This window comes from Odocoileus virginianus, chromosome 7, assembly GCF_023699985.2.
Source record: "Odocoileus virginianus isolate 20LAN1187 ecotype Illinois chromosome 7, Ovbor_1.2, whole genome shotgun sequence".
NCBI classification, from domain to species: Eukaryota; Metazoa; Chordata; class Mammalia; order Artiodactyla; family Cervidae; genus Odocoileus; species Odocoileus virginianus.
The window spans coordinates 7551879-7574827 of record NC_069680.1 but is presented as its reverse complement, the minus strand read 5'-3'; the positions used below and the strand labels follow the sequence as shown (position 1 = coordinate 7574827).

Below are 22949 nucleotides of genomic sequence, written 5' to 3'. Positions count from 1 at the left end.
TTTCCTAGATAACTGCATACTCACGCAACATTAATGGGTAAAGGAATCTAAACATTTAGGAAATCTATGATTTTCCAGCTATGAAAAAGGAGGTCCAGAGACATTAAGTGTCCTGTCCACGACCTCAAAGCTCATTTGTGACAACCAGCAATAAAGCACAATTCTTAACTCCCAGAAGGATCTCCCCACTGCACTAAAAGCCCTGTCGACCACACATCTATACTGTAAGCTCTTGTTGAAATCCATACCCTCTACATTAGGCACTGAAGTTTACTCAGTCAACTTTCACAGCACACAAGAGCATCAACAGCACTCACAAGCAGGTAACACACATTCTTTCATTTCAACAAATACAAAGAGAAATGCACTATGTGTGAAGGCAATAGAATTAAGTCAAATGTATATCATAATTTGGCCCCTGGTCTTATCATAATAACATAAACACATTAACATGTGACAAGTGCCATAGCAGCAATGTGAACAATGTGTTTTGAAAGCACACAGAAAAGAGTGGATATTTCACACTAAGAAGGCGGGGCTCTGAGATGTGTTAGAGCCAGTGCAAAGGCAGGGTGGGATGGTGCTTAGAAAGAAGGAAAAATGCTATCACTTCTACCACCAGATGTTTAAGTTAAAAAAAAAAAAAACAGTAATCATAAACACAGGGTCAGAAGGGTTGAGTTCAAATCTAGGCTGTGACTGGTGTGAATGGGAACATTTTCTGGGTCTCAGCATCCTCATCTATGAAATGGAGATACTACTGACCTGCATGTCTCCCAAGACTTTTGTGGGGGCCAAATTAAGTGTAAGTTAAACATAAGTTATTTATATTTCACACCTAGGCAACCCTGTGGGTCCTTCCCCTTAAAAACTGTGTCATAAAACCTCACCCTTCAGATGAAAATATCCCAATGACATCATTCATATACTCCTTACAGGATAGTAAACATTTAACACAAATGCCCTCAGACTGAAACAGCAAACCTCCTTCTACTGAAATGAATATCTGGGTATAAAAAATATTTGTGTGTGTATATATATATGGGGGGTATGTATTTTTTAATTTCTTGGGCCCTGGAATGGATTTCTAGTCGATGCTTTTATATTTAGAAACTAGTATCAGATGCAGGTTTCCTCCTGGAAATTTTCTATCAGAAATTACATTCCATTTTACACTATGCTGTCAAGCGACCAACTCAAGAATAGTCTGCAAGTAGCAATCGCTTTGCTCTTATCCCAAGAGACTGGTTATGTATAAGCTATAGATACAACCAAATACATACCCTGGACCCCAAAAGGGTACTATTTTAGTGTAAGCATATATATGAATGCAAACAGCTTAACAGAAAAATAGAAATCCACTTTAAAGTATAATGAGTTTCTGATTTGAAAACACTTAAGGGCCAAACCAGACCCCTCCTTTTAATGAAAGAACACCCTCACTTCCTTTAACGTTGAACAGAGCAGGCTGTATCCCTTGCCTCCCTCTGGCAACCATTCTTTAAACTACATCCAGGCCCTATTTTGTTCAACCTTAAACCCTAAGTCTTAGCTACTCCTCGGATGGAAACCTAAATAAAGTTTCAACGTACGTTTAGGAAGTCAAACGAAGGTCCCAAAGACAGGAACGGGACGCGGGAGCGAGAAATCCTCGTGCCACTCCCGGTCGCTGGCTATTTGATCTCTCAAGTGTAACTTCCCTTTTCTCCCCCTTACCTTGTACACTTTGCCAAAGGCTCCGTCGCCCAACTCTCCTATAATTTCCCAAAACTCCTCCGGGTTCAGATCCCTCTTCACATGTTCATACTGCTTCTTCTTCTTATCGCTCCCCAACTTGAAGATCTTACGGAAATTGAAGAAGGACATTTTTCCTCCCCGACAGAGTTCCTCACACTTAAGGATGAAAAACAATAAGAGGCAAAGTTTCTCCTCCCTCTTCTCCCGCGCGAGCCCGGGCGGCGGCGGCGGGCGCGGGCAGTTCGGGCTCCCGCCGCTCCGGCCAGGCGGTCCCGGGGGAAGGCGGGGCGCGACTCCCCCTCCGGCCCACGGGGTGGGGGCGCTGCGCGGGCGGCCCCTCCGCCGAGTCCGGCCCGCGCTCTGCACGGCTAAACGCCTGGCCCCCGGCCGGCCCTCGTGGGGCGGCACCTGCCCCGGCGCTCGTCCCCACCCGGCCCGGCCCGACGGGTCCGAGCGGTCCGGACGCCAGCGGCCGCGGCGGTTAGGCCCTTGTCAAAGCGAGTCTCCAGGGGCGGCGGCTACTCCGGGCTAGGGACGCAGCTGGCGGCTCTGAGGAGAGCAGTCGGCTGGCCGAGCTCTCCCGCCCCGGGCCGGAAACCCCGGGTCTCCTCTGCAGCAGTCCGCTCCCGCGGCTCGAGGCCCGCGCGTCCCCTGGGCTCTGGGGCGCAGCCGCCGCCGCCGCTGCCGCCTCGCTCCCTCCCGAGCCCACGCAGCCTCTGCCTGGAGCGCGCGCCGACGCCGACGCCGCAGCGCGCCCGCCAGCTCCCCCGGCCGCGCGCTCGGCTCTCCGCGCGCTCGCGCGGGGGTGGCACCTCTGGCCCCGCGCACGCGCGTTGAGTCCCGCAAGCTGGCGGCCCAAAGTGGCTTGCGGGCGCCCGCGCCGGGTGCGCTGTGGATCATAGAGCGGGTACCCGGTTGATGGTTCCCCGGGGTTTGCCCTCCAAGCAAACCTTGTTAGTCCACGGCTTTGACAGAGTTGTCCTTTGCGCACTACCCTCTTGGTTGTGCTAGCGGATGTTGCCTCCATTCTGGATCTGGGAAAATGTGTAGAGTGAACGCTGAGCTGCCCCGATCTGGACTTCTTCGCTCTCAAACGAGCCCCAGAACAGAGTGGGAGGGAAGAATATGCGATGGCTGTTTGCTTTGGATCCAGAATTTATCAGCTGTCTGACCTTGGGCGGGTAACCTCTCCGAAGCTCAGTTTCTTCATGATGAAGTCAAGGTCCCGATCTGGGGATTGTGGCGAGGAGTAAAGGCAATGGAAAAAATCCCTGTGCACTGTGCCTGCGCTGGCAAATGCTCGATTTCAGTTCCAGCTGTTGTTAAAAATCTGTACGTAAAATAGACATAAATATATGAAAGTTAAGCCCACTTCTTAAGTGATGACTAGGAAATTCTTTTGAGGGTAATCTGTCTTCTTCTGGGCGCTTCCGTAGCCATCATCCTGGCGTCAACCTTCATGATTCCATCTGAACCGCTAAGGCCTTCACTTCCTGACCTGTCTCCCGCCCCCTTGTACAGCACTAGTGGAAGACTACCTACTGTGGGCGCTGGCTGGGATCTATCAGATGGTGCCTTCCCGTCCTCAAAAGAGAGCACTTTCAAGGCAGTCGCTGATTAGTCATCATGATATCCAGGTACTATAACAACATTCCTGGCATTTGATAGGTAAGCCGATCTCTTGAATGAATGAATGTTATCTGGAGCAGAAGACATATTGCTATGTAACCCTACCAAATCATTTTGCCCTCCAGTCCCAAAGTGACATAACAAAACCCGGCTTCTAGTAAGAGGGATGTGGTGATTTTGTTTCTCAAGACTGTATGTTTTGATAGTCTTATAACCTATAATGGAAAAGAATAAAAACGAACATGTATATATAATATATATATGTATACCTGAATCACTTCACTGTACACCTGAAAATAACATTGTAAATAAACTCTATTTTAATAAAAATTGAAACTAAAAAATAAGTTGTTACAAGGAATAAATACAATTAAACTATATACTTTTGTGTTTTGACAAGCATAAACACCTGTGAAAACAATGCCATAGTTGCTCTATTTTCAATTGCTATCATTTATGTAGGTGGCTTACATGAAAAGATAATATGTGCTCATTGTGGGAAATGAAGAAATGCACAAAAAATTAAAAAGTGTTATAGTTCTACCATTTAGAGATAACCATTGGCAAGATTTCATCATATTTCCAAACAGAACTTCCTGGCTGTACATAATTTTTTTTACATGGATAAAATTATACTGCCTATAAAGATTTGAAACTTGGGCTTTTTATATTTAAGTGATTAGTGTTTTCTTCCATCATGAGATATTTAATAGATTACTTAACAACTTTTCTCTGTTTCGGATAAAACATTGATAAATATCTTGTTCACAGATCCTTTTCCACATGTTTGATTATTTCCTTAGGATAAATTACAAGAAGTAGATTTGGGTCCAAGGATATGTCTTTCCTTTTTTTGTTCTTTTCAAAATACAAAACCTTTACCATTTTCTCAATTAAAAGCATATTCTTGTTGTAAAATAATTCAAATGATGCAGAAATGTTAAACTAGGAAGCTGTCTATAATTCTCCCCTCTTGCCTTCACCCTACTTGACTTCACCCCCAACCTAACCAAGGTAAGAGTTAAAACCTTATGAGCAGGAGGGAAATTTGAGTGGTAATAAAAAGGTTCTAAAACTTGATTGTGGTAATGATTGCAAAACTATAGGTATTTACCAAGAATCACTGGATTGTAGACTTACAGTGGGTGAATTTCGGGCTTCCCTGGTGGTTCAGATGGTAAAGAATCTGGCTACAATCCAGGAGAACTAAGTTTGATACCTGAGTTGGGAAGATCCCCTGGAGAAAGGAATTATACCAAAATAAAACTACTTTTAAAAAGTTATGGATGTATGACCAAAAAAATATGACCAAATTATTTTCTGTGCATATGACTTTTAATATAAAATGACATCTGATATGGATCATGGACATCCTTCTATACCAGCACAAACAGATTCATCTAATCCTTTTTAATAGGGGCATAGAGTCCCAGTATATATAGCTCTACCGTCATTTATTTAAGCATTTCTCCACTGGCAGGCATTTAGGTGGTTTCCAGTTTTTTTGTCATTATAAGCAATGCTGCAGTGAGCATGCATATACAAGCATCTTTGTGTATTTGTCTGATTACATTTCTTTAAGATAAAGTTCAAGAAGTGGAACTGCCAACTCAAAGAACATAAAGTGCTTTTCCTGTTGCCAAATTGGCCTCCAGAACGACTGTAGAGTGCTGCTCTCTGTTCCTACTAACAATCTATGTATGAGAATGTCAGTTTCACCAGACTTTCAATAGCATCAATCCGTCTTTTTAATCTTTGCCGAGACAGTCCAAAATTATCTCTTATTGACATTTCTCTGGTTATTGGTGATGTAACCTTTTGAGGTGTATACTGGCCACTTTTACCTCATATTTTATAAATTGCTTCATCATATCAATGAATAATATCAAATGACATTGTCATTATTGTATAAATGAGATGATCAAGAACCTCACTAATATACTTTGGTGAAATGATCATGGAGAGTTAATAATAGCTTTTATAGCTTTTCCATGAAGCTACACCCACAGAAATTAATAATGCCAAGTGAGACGATATTTTAGACAGATTCCAATTTTCCCAGTAATGACCATAATATCTAGATGTTTGTGTTATCTGTAAAAAAATAGTTTGGCTCCCTTGAATTTTTAATCCTTTAAAAATGAAGCTTAAACAGTGACCACGTGAAAAAAAATACATATATAATATTCATTTAATACCCAATGTTTTGTCACTAACACTCACTAACAGATCGGTAAGAGGAGAACTATCTTCATAATTTACCAGATCACTAATCTTCACTGATAACAGCAGGGATACAGTTGAAAATTAGAAACTGAATATATATGGAGTGCTTACTACATGCTGGGCACTGCGCTGTGTGGTTTACGTGCATCATAGGTTCTGTGATAGCTCCCATGTAAAAGTGAGGAAAACTGAGACAGCATTAAATATAAATAGCATGGTCATGGCCTCAAAGGTAGTAATGGAAGACTCGAAATTGAATGTAGATCTCCGTAAACCAATTCCTTAGTGTTTAACAACTCCACTATGACTCTCTGCTCATCCTTACTGAGCTTCTGTAACAGCTGTCTCACAGGATTGTTGTCTCTGCTATTTCCTTCTCCTTCCCTTTGTAACTTGAAAACATCCTCTACTCATGGTCTCCACTTTGTGAGCTCCCAAACTCTGTGTGTGTGTGTATAAATATTTTTACATATAAATGTGTATGAGTGTGTGAAAGTGTATGGGTGCTGGGTGTGTTTGTGTATGAGTGTGTGTATGTTATATGTGTATAGGGATGTGTGTGTTTGTATGTGTGAGCATGTAAGTATCTCAGTATGGATCTAAAGTGTGTGTATGTTTCTCCGTCTAGACTGAAAACACTTGGAGGGCAGGGACTGTGTCTTGCTCACCCTTACACCCCCTGCATCTAGCCCAATGTGTCTGTCATATTCCATATATTTTTGTTGAATAATGAATGAAAATAAAATAACTTTATACCTAGTGAAAGCAAACTACATGTCAATTCCTTTTCCCTTCCTTCTTTCTAACTTAAGTGGTAAATGTCCTAAGTTCTTTAAATATTGCTGTAGAGGTTACATAGAAGGAGCAAATTCCTTTCGTGTACAAGTACGCTGTGGTATAAATACATTTTTCTATCCTTGTGGAGTTACAGTTTAGGAAGGAATTTTTTCAGGTATTTTAAGAAAGCAAACTGCAGTTATGACAATTGTTCTCCTGAAATAGAATTTGTGTGTCATTCACGAAAATCCAAACCAGATTTTTGGTCATTTTTCCCTGTTTTAAAACTATACAAATTACCTGATTTAAGCTATTTTTTATTCAAAAAGAGAATCCAAAAATATCCTCCCTTCTCCTTCGTCTCCCTTTCTGCGTCATACGAAACTGTTACACTTACACTCCCACCCTTCCCTCATCCCTAGTCACTTCTGCTGAAATGAATCATAAGCATTTCACAGCATAACAAGTCTTAACATATTCAGATCTTTAGGAAATTAAAAAAAAAAAAAACCACTATACAGACATACTTCTTTTACAAGTGGTATGCAAATTCCAGTGTAAAAATCTAGACACCACAACGTCTTTTGGACTTGAAGGATTTGAATGATCCATATCAAATTTATTTCATTCAGACGTTAACTAGCCACATCATTCAAGCAACAAAGCCTGTGAAGTCAATCAAGCCTGTAAGTTTGATAGAAGCGTTTGTGTTAATCTATTGCTTTATGCTTTTATGTATTCAGTTCAGCTCAGGTCAGTCGCTCAGTCGTGTCTGACTGTTTGCGACCCCAGGAATTGCAGCACGCCAGGCCTCCCTGTCCATCACCAACTCCCAGAGTTTACTCAAACTCATGTCCATCGAGTCAGTGATGCCATCCAACCATCTCATTCTCTGTTGTCCCCTTCTCCTGCCCCCAACCCCTTCCAGCATCAGGATCTTTTCCAATGAGTCAACTCTTCACATGAGGCGGCCAAAGTACTGGAGTTTCAGCTTCAGCATCAGTCCTTCCAATGAACACCCAGGACTGATCTTTAGGATGGACTGGTTGGATTTCCTTGCAGTCCCAGGGACTCTCAAGACTCTTCTCCACATCACAGTTCAAAACCATCGATTCTTCAGCGCTCAGCTTTCTTCACAGTCCAACTCTCACATCCATACATGACCACTGGAAAAACCATAGCCTTGACTAGACGGACCTTTGTTGGCAATGCAATGCTTCTGCTTTTTAATATGCTATCTAGGTTGGTTGTACCTTTCCTTCCAAGGAGTAAGTGTCTTTTAATTTCATGGCTGCAATCACCATCTGAAGTGATTTTGGAGCCCAAAATAATAAAGTCTGACACTGTTTCCAATGTTTCCCCATCTATTTCCCATGAAGCAATGGGACCAGATGCCATGATCTTAGTTTTCTGAATGTTGAGCTTTAAGCCAACTTTTTCACTCTCCTCTTTCACTTTCATCAAGAGGCTTTTTAGTTCCTCTTTACTTTCTGCCATAAGGTTGGTGTCATCTGCATATCTGAGGTTGTTGACATTTCTCCCGGCAATCTTGATTCCAGCTTGTGCTTCTTCCAGCCCAGCGTTTCTCATGAGGTACTCTGCATGTAAGTTAAATAAGCAGGGTAACAATATACAGCCTTGACATACTCCTTTTCCTATTTGGAACCAGTCTGTTGTTCCATGTCCAGTTCTAGCTGTTGCTTCCTGACCTGCATACAGATTTCTCAAGAGGCATGTCAGGTGGTCTGGTATTCCCATCTCTTTCAGAATTTTCCACAGTTTATTGTGATCCACACAGTCAAAGGCTTTGGCATAGTCAATAAAGCAGAAATAGATGTTTTACTGGAACTGTCTTGCTTTTTCGATGATCCAGCGGATGTTGGCAATCTGATCTCTGGTTCCTCTGCTTTTTCTAAAACCAGCTTGAACATCTGGAAGTTCATGGTTCACGTATTGTTGAAGACTGGCTTGGAGAATCTTGAGCATTACTTCACTAGCGTGTGAGATGAGTGCAATTGTGTGGTAGTTTGAGCATTCTTTGGGATTGCCTTTCTTTGGGATTGGAATGAAAACTGACCTTTTCCAGTCCTGTGGCCACTGCTGAGTTTTCCAAATTTGCTGGCATATTGAGTGCAGCACTTTCACAGCATCATCTTTCGGAATTTGAAATAGGTCAACTGGAATTTCATCACCTCCACTAGCTTTGTTTTATGTATTACATTTCTTTTATCTTTGTTACATAAGATATATGTTGGATAGTATTATTTTGAGGACTGGCTCAAAATTATCGTCCTGGAACTTCCCTGCTGGTTCAGTGGCGGTTCAATCTCTGGTCAAGGAACTAGACCCCACATGCCACAACTAAAAATTTTGCATGTCCCAGCTAAGACCCAGTGTAGCCAAATAAATAATAAATAAATTAAAATAAAATATATTTTTAAAAATACTTCTCCTGTGATTAACCAGCTCTTTAGGCAAGTCACTACTCTACACCCTGAGGATTATACAAGTTTCACTTTTAACAGAGGTGGCTTCAAGGAGATGAAATAATTCAGAATGACCCAGAAAACAGGGTAACAACCAAGGTATTAAAAATTTTGCAATATTATAGTTAGGCTCTTCAGAATGATCATGTGATCTTTAAGAGGCTTCTCAACTATAAAATTCTGTTTTCATGAAACCCCTAACTTCAGTTGCCTTGTTTACTAGTAATTGTGTCTATTTTTCTGAAACAATTTTGACTGAAGAGTAAATAAATGCAGTTAGGAATTTTTAAAAGAAGGGTGTGTCTGTCGGAAGTCATTGAGAATCTCTCTGAAAACTCTTCTTGGGATAACTTTGAAGATGTCTACCTAAAAAAAAAAAAAAAAAAAAAGAAATCTACCTAGTAAGACGTCACACTGTTACATGCTGGAGGGAAGGAGGTGTGTTTTCAGAATAATGTCAGTGGCTGTCTTCCAAAAGAAATTTTTCGGTTTTTCCTATAAAGAAATAACTTACCAACCCCTTGTTACCATCTCATACTTCTTCCTCTTCCTCTTCTTATCTTCTAGAACCTACTACCTCACCCAAGGGTTTAATGAAAACTTTGTTACTGCAAATTCCTGTTTCACAAAGCCATCACAGCAATTACAAACCATGTTTTGTGGCTTATTACAGTAAATCATTAACACTATCATGAGATGCTGCCTGTTTGTCTGGGTGATCACAATTTTTTTCTATTCCTGTGACCCATATTTTTGTTGCTGCAGGAAGAAATTAACCAATATAGATTTTTATTACAAGCATATATATTTTTTATCCATGGGAACTTCATAAAATGGCATCTCTAACAAAAATGAACAAATTATGTGTGACTGAAGCTTCAACTACATAAACATATGTAGAGTTGAGTCTTTAAATCCCTATTCAGAATTGCTTTCGTTCACTCCTTCGTTCAATACATAGTCTCAGTTTTCTGTTATACTCCAGGCAGTATCCTAGGGACTGAGGAATCAGTTGAAATCAAAACAGACTGAAAAAAAAAAAACAAACAAATAAAAACATGAAGCCTCTTGGAACTTATGTTCTCAATGATTAAGTGGGATTTCACTTCAGTTCAGTTCAGTCGCTCAGTCACGTCCAGCTATTTGCGACCCCATGAATTGCAGCACGCCAGGCCTTCCTGTCCATCACCAACTCCCAGAGTTTATTCAAACTCATGTTCATCAAGTTGGTGATGCCATCCAGCCATTTCATCCTCTGTCATCCCCTTCTCCTCCTGCCCCCAATCCCTCCCAGCATCAGGATCTTTTCCAATGAGTCAACTCTTCACATGAGGTGGCCAAAGTATTGGAGTTTCAGTTTCAGCATCAGTCCTTCCAATGAACACCCAGGACTGATCTTTAGGATGGACTGGTTGGATTTCCTTGCAGTCCCAGGGACTCTCAAGACTCTTCTCCACATCACAGTTCAAAAGCATCAATTCTTCAGTGCTCAGCTTTCTTCACAGTCCAACTCTCACATCCATACATGACCACTGGAAAAACCATAGCCTTGACTAGATGGACATTTGTTGGCAATGCAATGCTTCTGCTTTTTAATATGCTATCTAGGTTGGTCGTACCTTTCCTTCCAAGGAGTAAGTGTCTTTTAATTTCATGGCTGCAATCACCATCTGAAGTGATTTTGGAGCCCAAAAAAATAAAGTCTGACGCTGTTTCCACTGTCTCCCCATCTATTTCCCATGAAGTGATGGGACCAGATGCCATGACCTTAGTTTTCTGAATGTTGAGCTTTAAGCCAATGTTTTCACTCTCCTCTTTCACTTTCATCAAGAGGCTTTTTAGTTCCTCTTTACTTTCTGCCATAAGGGTGGTATCATCTGCATATCTGAGGTTGTTGACATTTCTCCCGGCAATCTTGATTCCAGCTTGTGCTTCTTCCAGCCCAGCGTTTCTCATGAGGTACTCTGCATATAAGTTAAATAAGCAGGGTGACAATATACAGCCTTGACATACTCCTTTTCCTATTTGGAACCAGTCTGTTGTTCCATGTCCAGTTCTAACTGTTGCTTCCTGACCTGCATACAGATTTCTCAAGAGGCATGTCAGGTGGTCTGGTATTCCCATCTCTTTCAGAATTTTCCACAGTTTATTGTGATCCACACAGTCAAAGTCTTTGGCGTAGTCAATAAAGCAGAAATAGATGTTTTTCTGAAACTTTCTTGCTTTTTCAATGATCCAGCAGATGTTGGCAATCTGATCTCTGGTTCCTCTGCTTTTTCTAAAACCAGCTTGAACATCTGGAAGTTATTTAGACAAATAATAAAAAGATAATATCTTCTAACCCAGTGATTCTCAACTAGGGGCTAGGGGTGATCTTGCTTGTCCCCCCACCCAGATATTTGCAATTTTTATGGACATTTTGGTTGTCACAATAAGGGGATGGGGTGTTCCTAGCATCTAGTGGGTAGAGGCCAAAGATGTTGCTGAACATTCTGCAATGCACTGGACAATTCCGCATCTCACCCGTAACAGGGAATTATCCAGCCGAAGTTGAGAAACATTGAACTAATCTTTAGTATTAGAGTCCTGGATGTTGATTGCCTTTGAGAGAGTAGTGAGAGGAAGAGGACAGTGTGTGGGGTTGAGTAGAGGATGACTTCTGGTTGCTGATCACATGGATACGCTTATTATGCAAAATTTCTCTTAACTAAAAAAAAATTCTCTTAAGTCTGCGCTTATGGTTGGTGTATTTTTCTACCTGTATAATTTTAACATACACCCACTACATTTTTTGAAACTCCTCCCACCAAGAGGTGAAGGATCAAAGTTTCGTCCCCTTGAAACTTAAATCTGTGACTGCTTAACCAATGTAATACAGCAGAAGTGACACTGCAAATTTCCAGACCCAGACTTTAAGAAATTGGCAATTTCCACTTCCTGTCATTTGGAACGCTCACTCTTGGAACCCAGCCACCATGCTCTGAGGAAGCCCAAAACAACCCTGGAGAAGCCCATGTGGAGGGAAGAAAAGAGAGGCCCCAGGCTGTCAGTCCTTGTTGAGCTCCACCTGACAAGCCAGCATCAATGTGCCAGTCATGCTAGTGAGCCATCTTACAGTAGATCCTCCTGCCTCTACTCAAACCACCCCAGCTGACATCCAGTGGAGAAGAACCAAGCCTTCCCCACTGAGCCCTGCCCAAATCACAGATTCATGAGCTAAATAAACAACTACTTCAATTTAAGTGACTACGTTTCAGAAAAGTTTCTTAAGCAGCAATCTATAACTGAATCAATGTTAAATAATTCATAATTTAATTTTTTTTGCTACAAATTGGCAAGTGTTTTTATTTTTTTTAGTATAAATTTATTTATTGTAATTGGAGGCTGATTACTTTACAATATTGTAGTGGTTTTGCCATACATTGACATGAATCCACCATGAGTATACATGTGTCCCCATCCTGAACCCCCTCCCACCTCCCTCCCCACCCTGAACCCCCCTCCCACCTCCCTCCCCATCCCATCCCTCTGGGTCATCCCAGTGCACCAGCCCCGAGCACCCTGTCTCATGCATCAAAACTGGACTGGCGATTCATTTCACATGTGATAATATACATGTTTCAATGCCACTCTCCCAAATCATCCCACCCTTGCCCTTTCCCACAGAGTCCAAAAGACTGTTCTATACATATGTGTCTCTTTTGCTGTCTCGCATATAGGGTTATCATTACAATCTTTCTAAATTTCATATATATACATTAGTATACTGTATTGGTGTTTTTCTTTCTGGCTTACTCCACTCTGTATAATAGGCTCCAGTTTCATCCATCTCATTAGAACTGACTCAAATGTACTATTTTTAATGACTGAGTAATATTCCATTGTGTATATGTACCATAGCTTTCTTATCCATTCGTCTGCTGATGGACATCTAGGTTGCTTCCATGTTCTGGCTATTATGAGCTGTGATGAACATTGAGGTACACGTGTCTCTTTCAATTCTGATTTCCTCAGTGTGTATGCCCAGGAGTGGGATTGCTGGGTCATATGGTAGTTCTATTTCCAGTTTTTTAAGGAATCTCCACACTGTTCTCCATAGTGGCTGTACTAGTTTGCATTCCCACCAACAGTGTAAGAGGGTTCCCTTTTCTCCACACCCTCTCCAGCATTTATTGCTTGTAGACTTTTGGATAGCAGCCATTCTGACTGGCGTGAAATGGTACCTCATTGTGGTTTTGATTCTTTGTCAGTTGCTTCATTTGCTATTATTTTCTCCCATTCTGAAGGCTGTCTTTTCACCTTGCTTATAGTTTCCTTTGTTGTGCAAAAGCTTTTAAGTTTAATTAGGTCTCATTTCTTTATTTTTGCTTTTATTTCCAATATTCTGGGAGGTGGGTCATAGAGGATCTGCTGTGATTTATGTCAGAGAGTGTTTTGCCTATGTTTTCCTCTAGGAGTTTTATAGTTTCTAGTCTTACATTTAGATCTTTAATCCATTTTGAGTTTATTTTTGTGTGTGGTGTTAGAAAGTGTTCTGGTTTCATTCTTTCACAAGTGGTTGACCAATTTTCCCAGCACCACTTGTTAAAGAGATTGTCTTTTCTCCATTGTATAGAATTTTACTTTTAAAAAAAAAAAGAGTACTACAATCTTATAAAAAAGAGTACCATAGCCAAAGATGGAGAAGCTCTATACAGTCAGCAAAAACAAAACTGGGAGCTGACTGTGGCTCAGATTATGAACTCCAGATCAGAATTAAATTGAAGAAAGTGGGGAAAACCACTAGGCCATTCAAGTGTGACCTAAATCAAATCCTTTACGATTGTACAATGAAAGTGACAAATAGATTCAAGGGATTAGACCTGATAGACAGAGTGCCTGAAGAACTATGGACAGAGGTTCATAACATTGTACAGAAGGCAATGATCAAAACCATCCCCAAGAAAAAGAAATGCAAAAAGGCAAAATAGTTGTCTGAGGAGGCCTTACAAATAGCTGAGAAAGGAAGAGAAGCGAAAGGCAAAGGAGAAAAGGAAAGATATACCCTACTGAATGCAAAGTTCCAAAGAATAGCAAAGAGAGATAAGACAACCTTCCTCAGTGATCAGTGCAAAGAAATGGAGGAAAACAATGGGGTGGGAAAGACTAGAGATCTCCTCAAGAAAATTAGAGATTCCAAGGGAACATTTCATGTAGAGATGGGCACAATAAAGGACAGAAACGTTATAGACCTAACAGAAGCAAAAGATATTAAGAAGAGGTGGCAAGAATGCACAGAACTATACAAAAAAAGGTCTTAATGACCTGGATAACCACGATTGTGTGCTCATTCCACTAGAACCAGGCATCCCGTAGTGCAAAGTCACGTGGGCCTTAGGAAGCATCACTGCAAACAAAGCCAGTGGAGGTGATGGAATTCCAGCTGAGCTATTTCAAATTCTAAAAGATGATGCTGTGAAAGTGCTGCACTCAATATGCCAGCAAATTTGGAAAATTCAGCAGTGGCCATAGGACTGCAAAGGGTCAGTTTTCATTCCAATCCCAATGACAAAGAATGTTCAAACTACCACACAATTGCACTCATTTCACATACTAGCAAGGTCATGCTCAAAATCCTTGAAGCTAGGCTTTAACAGTACGTGAACTGAGAATTTCCAGATGTTCAATCTGGGTTTAGAAAAGGCAGAGGACCCAGAGATCAAATTGCCAACATCCATTGGATACAGAAAAAGCAAGGGAATTTCAGAAAAACATCTACTTCTGCTTACTATGAAGATCACAACAAACTGAAAATTTTTAAAGACATAGGAATACCGGATCACCTTACCTGCTTCCTGAGAAGCCTGTATGCAGATCAAGAAGCAACAGTTAGAACCAGACATGGAACCAAGGACTGGTTCAAAATTTGGAAAGGAGCACATCACGGGTGTATGTTGTCACCCTTCTTATTTAACTTATGTGCAGAGTACATCATGCAAAATGCTGGTCTGGATGAAGCACAAGATGGAATCAAGACTCCAGGAGAAATATCAATAACCTCAGATATGCAGATGACAACACCCTTATGGCAGAAAGCACAGAGGAACTAAAGAACCTCTTGCTAAGGGTGAAAGAGGGGAGTTGGCTTAAAAGTGTCAGTTGGCTTAAAACTCAACATTCCAAAAACGAAGATCATGGCATCCAGTCCCATCACTTCATGACAAATAGATGGGGATACAATGAACACAGTGACAGACTATTTTCTTGGGCTCCAAAATCACTGTGGATGATAACTTCAGCCATGAAATTAAAAGACACTTACTCCTTGGAAGAAAAGTTATGACAAACCTAGACGGCATATTAAAAAGCACAGACTTAAATTTGCTGATAGAGATCTGCATAGTCAAAGCTATGTTTTTTTTCAGTAGTCATGTATGGATGTGAGAGTTGGACCATAAAGAAGGCTGAGTGCCCAAGAATTGATGCTTTTGAACTGTGGTGCTGGAGAAGACTCTTGAGAGTCCCTTGGACTGCAAGGATATCAAGAGATTTCCTTGATCTCCTTACAAGGATTGATTGGTTAGTCAATCCTAAAGGAAATCAGTCCTGAATATTCATTGGAAGGACTGATGCTGAAGCTGAAACTCCAATACTTTGGCCACCTAATGTGAAGAACCAACTTATTGGAAAAGACCCTGATGCTAGGAAAGATTGAAGGCAGGAGGAGAAGGGGATGACAGAAGATAAGATGGTTGGATGGCATCACTGATTCAATGGACATGAGTGTGAACAAGCTCCAGGAGATGGTGAAAGACAGGGAAGCCTAGTGTGCTGCCATCCATGGGATCGCAAATATTCAGACATGACTGAATGACTGAACAGCTACATTCAGAATAGTATACTAACCAGTTTCCCAGGTACCCCTGTGATCATCCTTCTTTAGCCTTTCAGATGCTCCACTGGAACCTGACCTCTGCAAATAGAGTTCTCCAGTCTGCCTTTAATCCACTATTACCCTGGATCCTCAGTGCCTTGATTTCCATCCTTACTGTCCTTGGCCTTACTATCAAGTTTTAGCCACCCCAATCTATGCCTGATTGCTGGAGAAGTTATCTTTTGTTTGAACCTTCATGTTCAAACTGCACTGTCTCTAATCAGCTCCCTATCAAACCAAATAAGTTAGAAATGCTGGTTTCCAGATTTCTCTTTGGCTTGGGGAAAGACACTGGTGTGGCTTTGGCACACCTCACGAAAGCACAAGGGGTAGGAGAAGGCTGAAATCCAACACACATTTTTTTTTAACCAGGCTGAGTGCCTGTGAGTCTATCAGCCCAAAGGCATTTCTGGTTTTAACAAAGATGATTTAGAAAGTAATGGTATCACTGGACTTTAAAATAGACCTCAGGTGTCATCATTTAAACACCAAGAATATTTCCTTTCCATCTTTTCTATTGTCTTAGGCTCTGTGCTATCCCATGGCATTTCAGACAGGTCTTTCAAATACAAGACTTTCAACTGGGTGACCTCTAAAGAATTTTGTGCCTCAAGATCTATGATTCTATATTCCATTTCTCCTGTCTCCCCTCTTCTTATGGATATAATGCCCTGTTCCTCCACCTGAGATGTCTACCCTCTGCAGTCCTCTACTCCCTGCTGCAGCAGCAGTTTCCGTTCCTCCCAACCCACCCCAAATTATCCCCTTTTCTAACAGCTTCACATAGAATGTGCAAACGCTCAATTGAATTGTAAAGGTAAATCCTATTGACTTGTATTACAACTTTTAAAAAAGTTCAAAGCTATGATTACTTTTTAATTAGTTTTTTTAAGAGAAAACTTAAAATAATTGTAACATGTTGTATGTTCTTGCTCAGAGAGCAAGTTCATCCTTGCTCTGCCTTATAGCTATATCTAGACAATGCAGGAGACCTGGGTTCGATCCCTGGGTTGGGAAGATCCCCTGGAGAAGGGAAAGGCTACCCACTCCAGTATTCTGGCCTGGAGAATTCCATGGACTGCATAGTCCATGGGGTCACAAAGAGTCAGACACAACTGAGCAACTTTCACTTTCACTTTTCAGACCCTCTAAAGATGGATAATACCGACTTGCATTGGTGAGGGTGGATCTTCTTTACCCAGTCTACCAATTCAAATGCTAACTCTTCTGAAACACCCCTAAAACACCCCTACAGACATACTCAGAAATGATGATTTACCAACTATCTGGGTGTCCCTTAGCCCAGTTGAGTTGACACTAAAATTAACCATCATGTCATACAATGGAACACTAATTAGCAACAAAAAGGAATGAACTATTAGATGCACACAATGACACGAATGAACCTCAAAAACTGAACAGTGTGAAAAAAGCCAGACTGACAAACAAAAAAAAAAGAGTACATGGAAACTAAAATGCAAACTAAGCTATAGTGATAAAAATCATGCCAGTGGCTGTTGAGAATGAGGAGGGAGAGGAATTACTCAGGGACACGTGGAAGCTTGCGGGTGAGGGGGGCTGGATAAGTGTGTTCATTATTTTGATTATGGTGATGGATTCATAGGTGAATATATATATCAAAACTTACCAGATTGTACACTTTAAATATGTGCTATTTGTTGTGCTTTTTACACCTCAGTGAAACTGAAAATTACATTTTAATGACGTTATCAAATCAATCAATAATTTTAGTCAATTATTGTGACCTTGTATTTAGTCAATTATTGTGACCTTGTATCTTATTTTGAAAGTGAAAGAGGAGAGTGAAAAAGTTGGCTTAAAACTCAACATTCAGAAAACTAAGATCATGGCATCTGGTCCCATCACTTCATGGGAAATAGATGGGGAAACATTGGAAACAGTGTCAGACTTTATTTTGGGGGGCTCCAAAATCACTGCAGATGGTGACTGCAGACATGAAAATAAAAGACACTTACTCCTTGGAAGGAAAGGTATGACCAACCTAGATAGCATATTAAAAAGCAGAGGCATTGCATTGCCAACAAAGGTCCATCTAGTCAAGGCTATGGTTTTTCCAGTGGTCATGTATGGATGTGAGAGTTGGACTGTGAAGAAAGCTGAGCGCTGAAGAATCGATGCTTTTGAACTGTGATGTGGAGAAGAGTCTTGAGAGTCCCTGGGACTGCAAGGAAATCCAACCAGTCCATCCTAAAGGAGATCAGTCTTGGGTGTTCATTGAAGGGACTGATGCTAAAGCTGAAACTCCAATACTTTGGCCACCTCATGTGAAGAGTTGACTCACTGGAAGAGACCCTGATGCTGGGAGGGATTGGGGGCAGGAGGAGAAGGGGACGACAGAGGATGAGATGGCCGGATGGCCATCACCCACTCGATGGACATGAGTTTGAGTAAACTCTGGGAGTTGGTGATGGACAGGGAGGCCTGGCGTGCTGCAATTCATGGGGTCGCAAGGAGTTGGACACAACTGAGCGACTGAACTGAACTGAACTGAACTGTATCTTATTTAAAGGCAACTCCTGGGTTTCTCCTTAGTAATAGTAATAATAAACCCAGGTTTATATTACGGCTATATAACTAAGTTCACAATCAGAGTCCCTAAGCAACACATTAAGAAATGGTCTTTTGATAACTTTGTTCATTGAATATTTATTTTCGTAGAAAAGAAAAACGGTCGCATGCAGGAGCGACCTGAGCGGGCTTCGATGCACCCGTCATCTCTATTGGCAATGACGCCCTCCATTCTTTGAAACAGACCAATATTTTAGACATGGTTTTTCTCAGTGTTTTGTAAATGGTTGGAGGTAAATCCTCCAGCCTCCAGTTCCAAACCAGTAAGCTTCCCAACACAGACAATTCTGTGTCACCCTGGGAGAGATATCACCCTTTTAGTGACTCTTCCTATAATGTGGAAGCCACTTTGGTGGTTTGAATACCTGTGATTAGCACCAATAAATATCCTGAGATTCGCTGAACATTTTGTTTCTAATTGATACTTGCTAATTTTCTCAAAATGTAGGCTTCCAGCAGAACCCCGCAAGTTCTTTGCTCCCACTGAACCTCTCCGCCTCAGGAAACCATCTTAATTCCATTCTACAGCTTTGCCTTTCAGATGTTTGCTGGTTCACATAACAACAAGGATTAGGGAATTACTAAAGGATAAAGACTGCTTTGAAGCCAGTATTATTGCCATCCAACGCCAGAACCGATCTTGCTAAACCCACAAACTCAGAAGCACAGGCTCTCTTCCAGAGTTCCCTTTGTCTTCCTCTCACGCCACGTGATTTACTTTCCCAAAGGGAGGTTGTGTTCCATTATGTTTTGATTGCATCCAGATTCTCCAGATAAACTCATTTACAAGGTGGTACACTCCTGTAAGCCAGGCCAACTTAATTACTTTCAAATTACTCACCCCTTTATTGAACAGGCAAAACAAGCCAGCTCGATTATTAATATAAAAGCACTGTAAGGTGATATGCTTCTTCAGCTTCAATAAAACATTATTTGTGTTAAAGAATGAGGGTTTCTGTGCAGTGAAAGTATTACTTCTATGTGTACTACACAAAAGAATAAATCAGTATTCCCTTGATTCCCAAGGGCAGGTAGCAAATTCTGAGGATTTAAGATCAGAGGATTTAAGACCACTGCAATGAGTGGGTGGAAGCAGAGTTGTTTTGTTTTGTTTTTTAAAGTGATGCTTCTAATATAGAAGACATTTCATTTCATCTTTTACAGTTTGCTGAATATGAGAAATTAAGAGCTCAGGAAGACCAGCAATTACATGGTATTAGTCGATATTTTAATATGAGAAGGCAAGGTTTGAGAAATAAGAGCCAAAAGCCAGGGCCATTCTTAGTTGGATCAGCTGTATGTGAAAGGGTTAACTATGTGGAGTTCTCCAGACAGGTTCAAAATGTTTCTGAGCTGCAGAAAAATGGGGTTTGCAACAGTGTGTGTGTGTGCTAAGTTGCTTTAGTCATAGCCAACACTTTGCAACCCTAAGGACTGTGGCTCTCCAGGCTCCTCTGTCCATGGGTTTCCCCAGGCAAGAATACTGGAGTGGGTTGCCATGCCCTCCTCTTTTCAACAGTAGTGCTGTTAAATATACTACTCAGTTCCTTCTTTAGAAATAAGAGACTGGAACTTCCCTGGCAGTCCAGTAGTTAAGACTCCACACTTCCACTGCCGGGGGCCCAGGTTCAATCAATCCCTGGTCAGGAAACTAAGATCTAGCATGCCATAAATTTGAAAAATAGGAGACCAGATTTGACTAGCTACTGAGTCTTCTCTCCCGAGGTCATATCTTCCTATGACAGTCTTACCGTTGACTGGTTGATGCCAGGGTACATCAAGACCTGGCCCTCTCACTCCAATGCAGGACAACTCTGAAGCTCCAGAGATTCCAAAAGGCTTAGTTGAGAGCATTGTTGAGATAATTTCATAGCCCACCTTCTTCCTGCCCAATCCTGCTTCCTTCCCTTCCCTTTCACAGGAGTTGAACACAACTGTGCATGCCAAGTAATAAACTTGCAGCACAGCTATCTCTGTCTCACAGCTGGCTTCCCTCAAACCCCCTTATTCCCAGCTGTAGTAGATATAATTGACATATTATGTAAATTTGAGGTGTATGACCGGTGGATTTGCAACATATATATATATATATATATATATATATATATATATACATATATATACATATTGCAAAATGATTACCACCCTAGCACTAGCTAACACCACCATCATATAACATAATTACCATTTCCTTGTTTGTGGTAAGAACATTTAAGATCTACTCTCTTAGCAAGTTTCTAGTGTATGATATAATAGTATTAACTATAATCACAAATCAGAACTTATTCATTTTACAGTTGAAAGTGTGTACTACTTTAACCAATATTTCCCCTTTTTCCCCCACACCCCATCCCTGGTAACCATCTTTCTGTTCCTTTCTGTGAATTCAGCTCTCCTAGATTCCATGTATAAGTGATATCACACAGTATTTGTCTTTCTCTGACTTATTTCACTCCGTGTAATACCCTCATGGTCTATCCACAAAAGGCAGAATGTCCTTTCTCATAACTGAATAATATTCCATTTTGTATATGGAAGTAGTGTGTATATATATATATATTTATATACATACATATATATATATACATATGTATCATCTTCTTTATCCATTCATCCAATTATGGACCCCCTAGATTGTTTCCATATCTTGACTATTGTAAATAATGCTACAGTGAACATGGGACCCCAAACCCCTCCTGTTTGTTTTCATCTTTTTTTTTAATAAACAACCAAACAGAATAAAAAATGGAAGATTAAAATTAATACCACTACTCTCCTAGTTTCCCAGAAGGAATCATTTGTTAACTATTGCTCATATATCCTTCCAGAAATGTCCTATAGCTCCACAAACACACACATGTATGTTCCTTTTTTTTTTCCACAAATGAGAGTATAATATGTAAAATGTTGTGCAATCTGATTGATTTCATTTAGATGTATTCCATATATCTTTTAATACTAATACATACAGATTTCTTCCTAATGGCTCCATATTATACCACTATATAGATATTACATTTTTTTTTTTTTTGTCTGCACCGCAAGACATGTAGGATCTTAGTTCCCTGACCAGAAATCAAATCCACACCCCATGCATTGGAAGCACAAAATCTTAACCACTGGACCTCCAGGGAAGTCCCCATAGTTTTTAATCAGACTTTCCTATACAAATATGTAGATAGTTTTCTGTTTTTTTTTTCCCGTAAATATTGCAAAGGGCACTTTATAATGCCATCCTTGCCCACTTGTGTAGTATATCTAAAGCATAGATTCATAGAAGTAGAATTCCTAGATCAAATACTGTGAGAATATTTTTTTTAATTTAAGATATTGCCAAATTGATTTCCTAAAAGGCAGTCCCAATTTAAATTCCAGAAATTCCCAAAATCAATGCAAGAGAATGCCCCATTTCCTTGCACGCTCACCAATTGTGGGCTTAACAGAAAGGTTTTCATCTTTGCCAATGATAATAGGTGGGAAATATTACTTTACACCTGTAGAATGCCTTTGTTCAAACTTTTTAAAAGATATCCCTTCTGGGTGAGTGAAAAAAGAATTTTTTTTAAGCATCCAAAATCTTTTTAATAACAAGGTAGGATCTGAGGTTAGTTTTTATAGCTACTGCTGGCCCGTCAGCCTGGGTGAATGAATTTTAAAAGTTCCCTCCCTACCCCAATTTCCTAAGTGTACACCGACCGTGACAGAGTGTGGAATTTTCCATTCAGGGCTCCATTTCCACATCGCTCCCCCCTGGTCAGTCACCTTCAAGCCGAACAACTCCACCTGGCAGCTCTGGAAACTCATTGTTTGAAATTATGTTTCTTTAACTATGAGTTATATCCATACAATCCTTCGTACTTTTTTTGGCCTTTTTTTTTTTTTAATTTTTCTTTATGGAGAAAATGGTTAGCTGAAAACCCACTGAGATGACATTCTCATGACTCTGTATAACACCCCAATAGAACAAATGAGTAGTAAATAATGTGTCATTTGCTACCTTATTTACTGTATTGGAGCAAGTTATCTTTAAACTTAGTGATTCTGGGCCATTAACTCTTCTGCCTTCGCTTGGTCGTGTCTGACTCTTTGCGACCCTACGGACTGCAGCAAGTCAGATTTCCCTGTCCTTCACCATCTCCTGGAGCTGCCTTAACTAAATTTATACATCCAAAAATGATAGTATCCAAAGGTACGAAGCAATTCCTAGATACTTATCCTCTTAAGTGCTCTAGAAATAATGATAATACTAAGAAATACCAGTAATCAAATGTCTGATATGTGATGAGTAGATTAGGAGAAAGTATAACCTGGAGGCCTCATGCCCAGCTTTACTTTGACACAGAGCCTGAGGTCTCATTGACTCTATTCTGGCCTCTATACAGCTTGAAGAATTTACTTCAAGTCTGGACACACCTCATCCTTTCTGAAATGTGGATAATATTAATAATAATAGCACCATCCTGATGGGGTTGTGGTAAAGATTAAATGATATACAACAAACTGTAGATATGATACCTGCTACCTAGTAAATTGCTCAACAACTTTGATTTATTTTGACTGGACATTGTACA

The 22949-nt window shown here is 40.6% G+C and overlaps 1 protein-coding gene across 2 annotated transcripts in view; it reads right to left on the bottom strand.

Moving 5' to 3' along the window:
- SLK (STE20 like kinase) overlaps positions 1–2145 on the bottom strand; it is a 57678-nt gene extending 55533 nt beyond the window's left edge. Inside the window, exon 1 of one of the 2 annotated variants that reach the window (XM_070470122.1) lies at positions 1717–2145. In XM_070470122.1, the coding sequence (XP_070326223.1) occupies positions 1717–1866 (150 nt within the window). In that variant the 5' untranslated portion in view covers positions 1867–2145. The remainder of the gene's footprint in view (positions 1–1716) is intronic. The other variant, XM_070470123.1, reaches the window with a different exon arrangement.
- Between the last annotated feature and the right edge of the window lie 20804 nt (positions 2146–22949).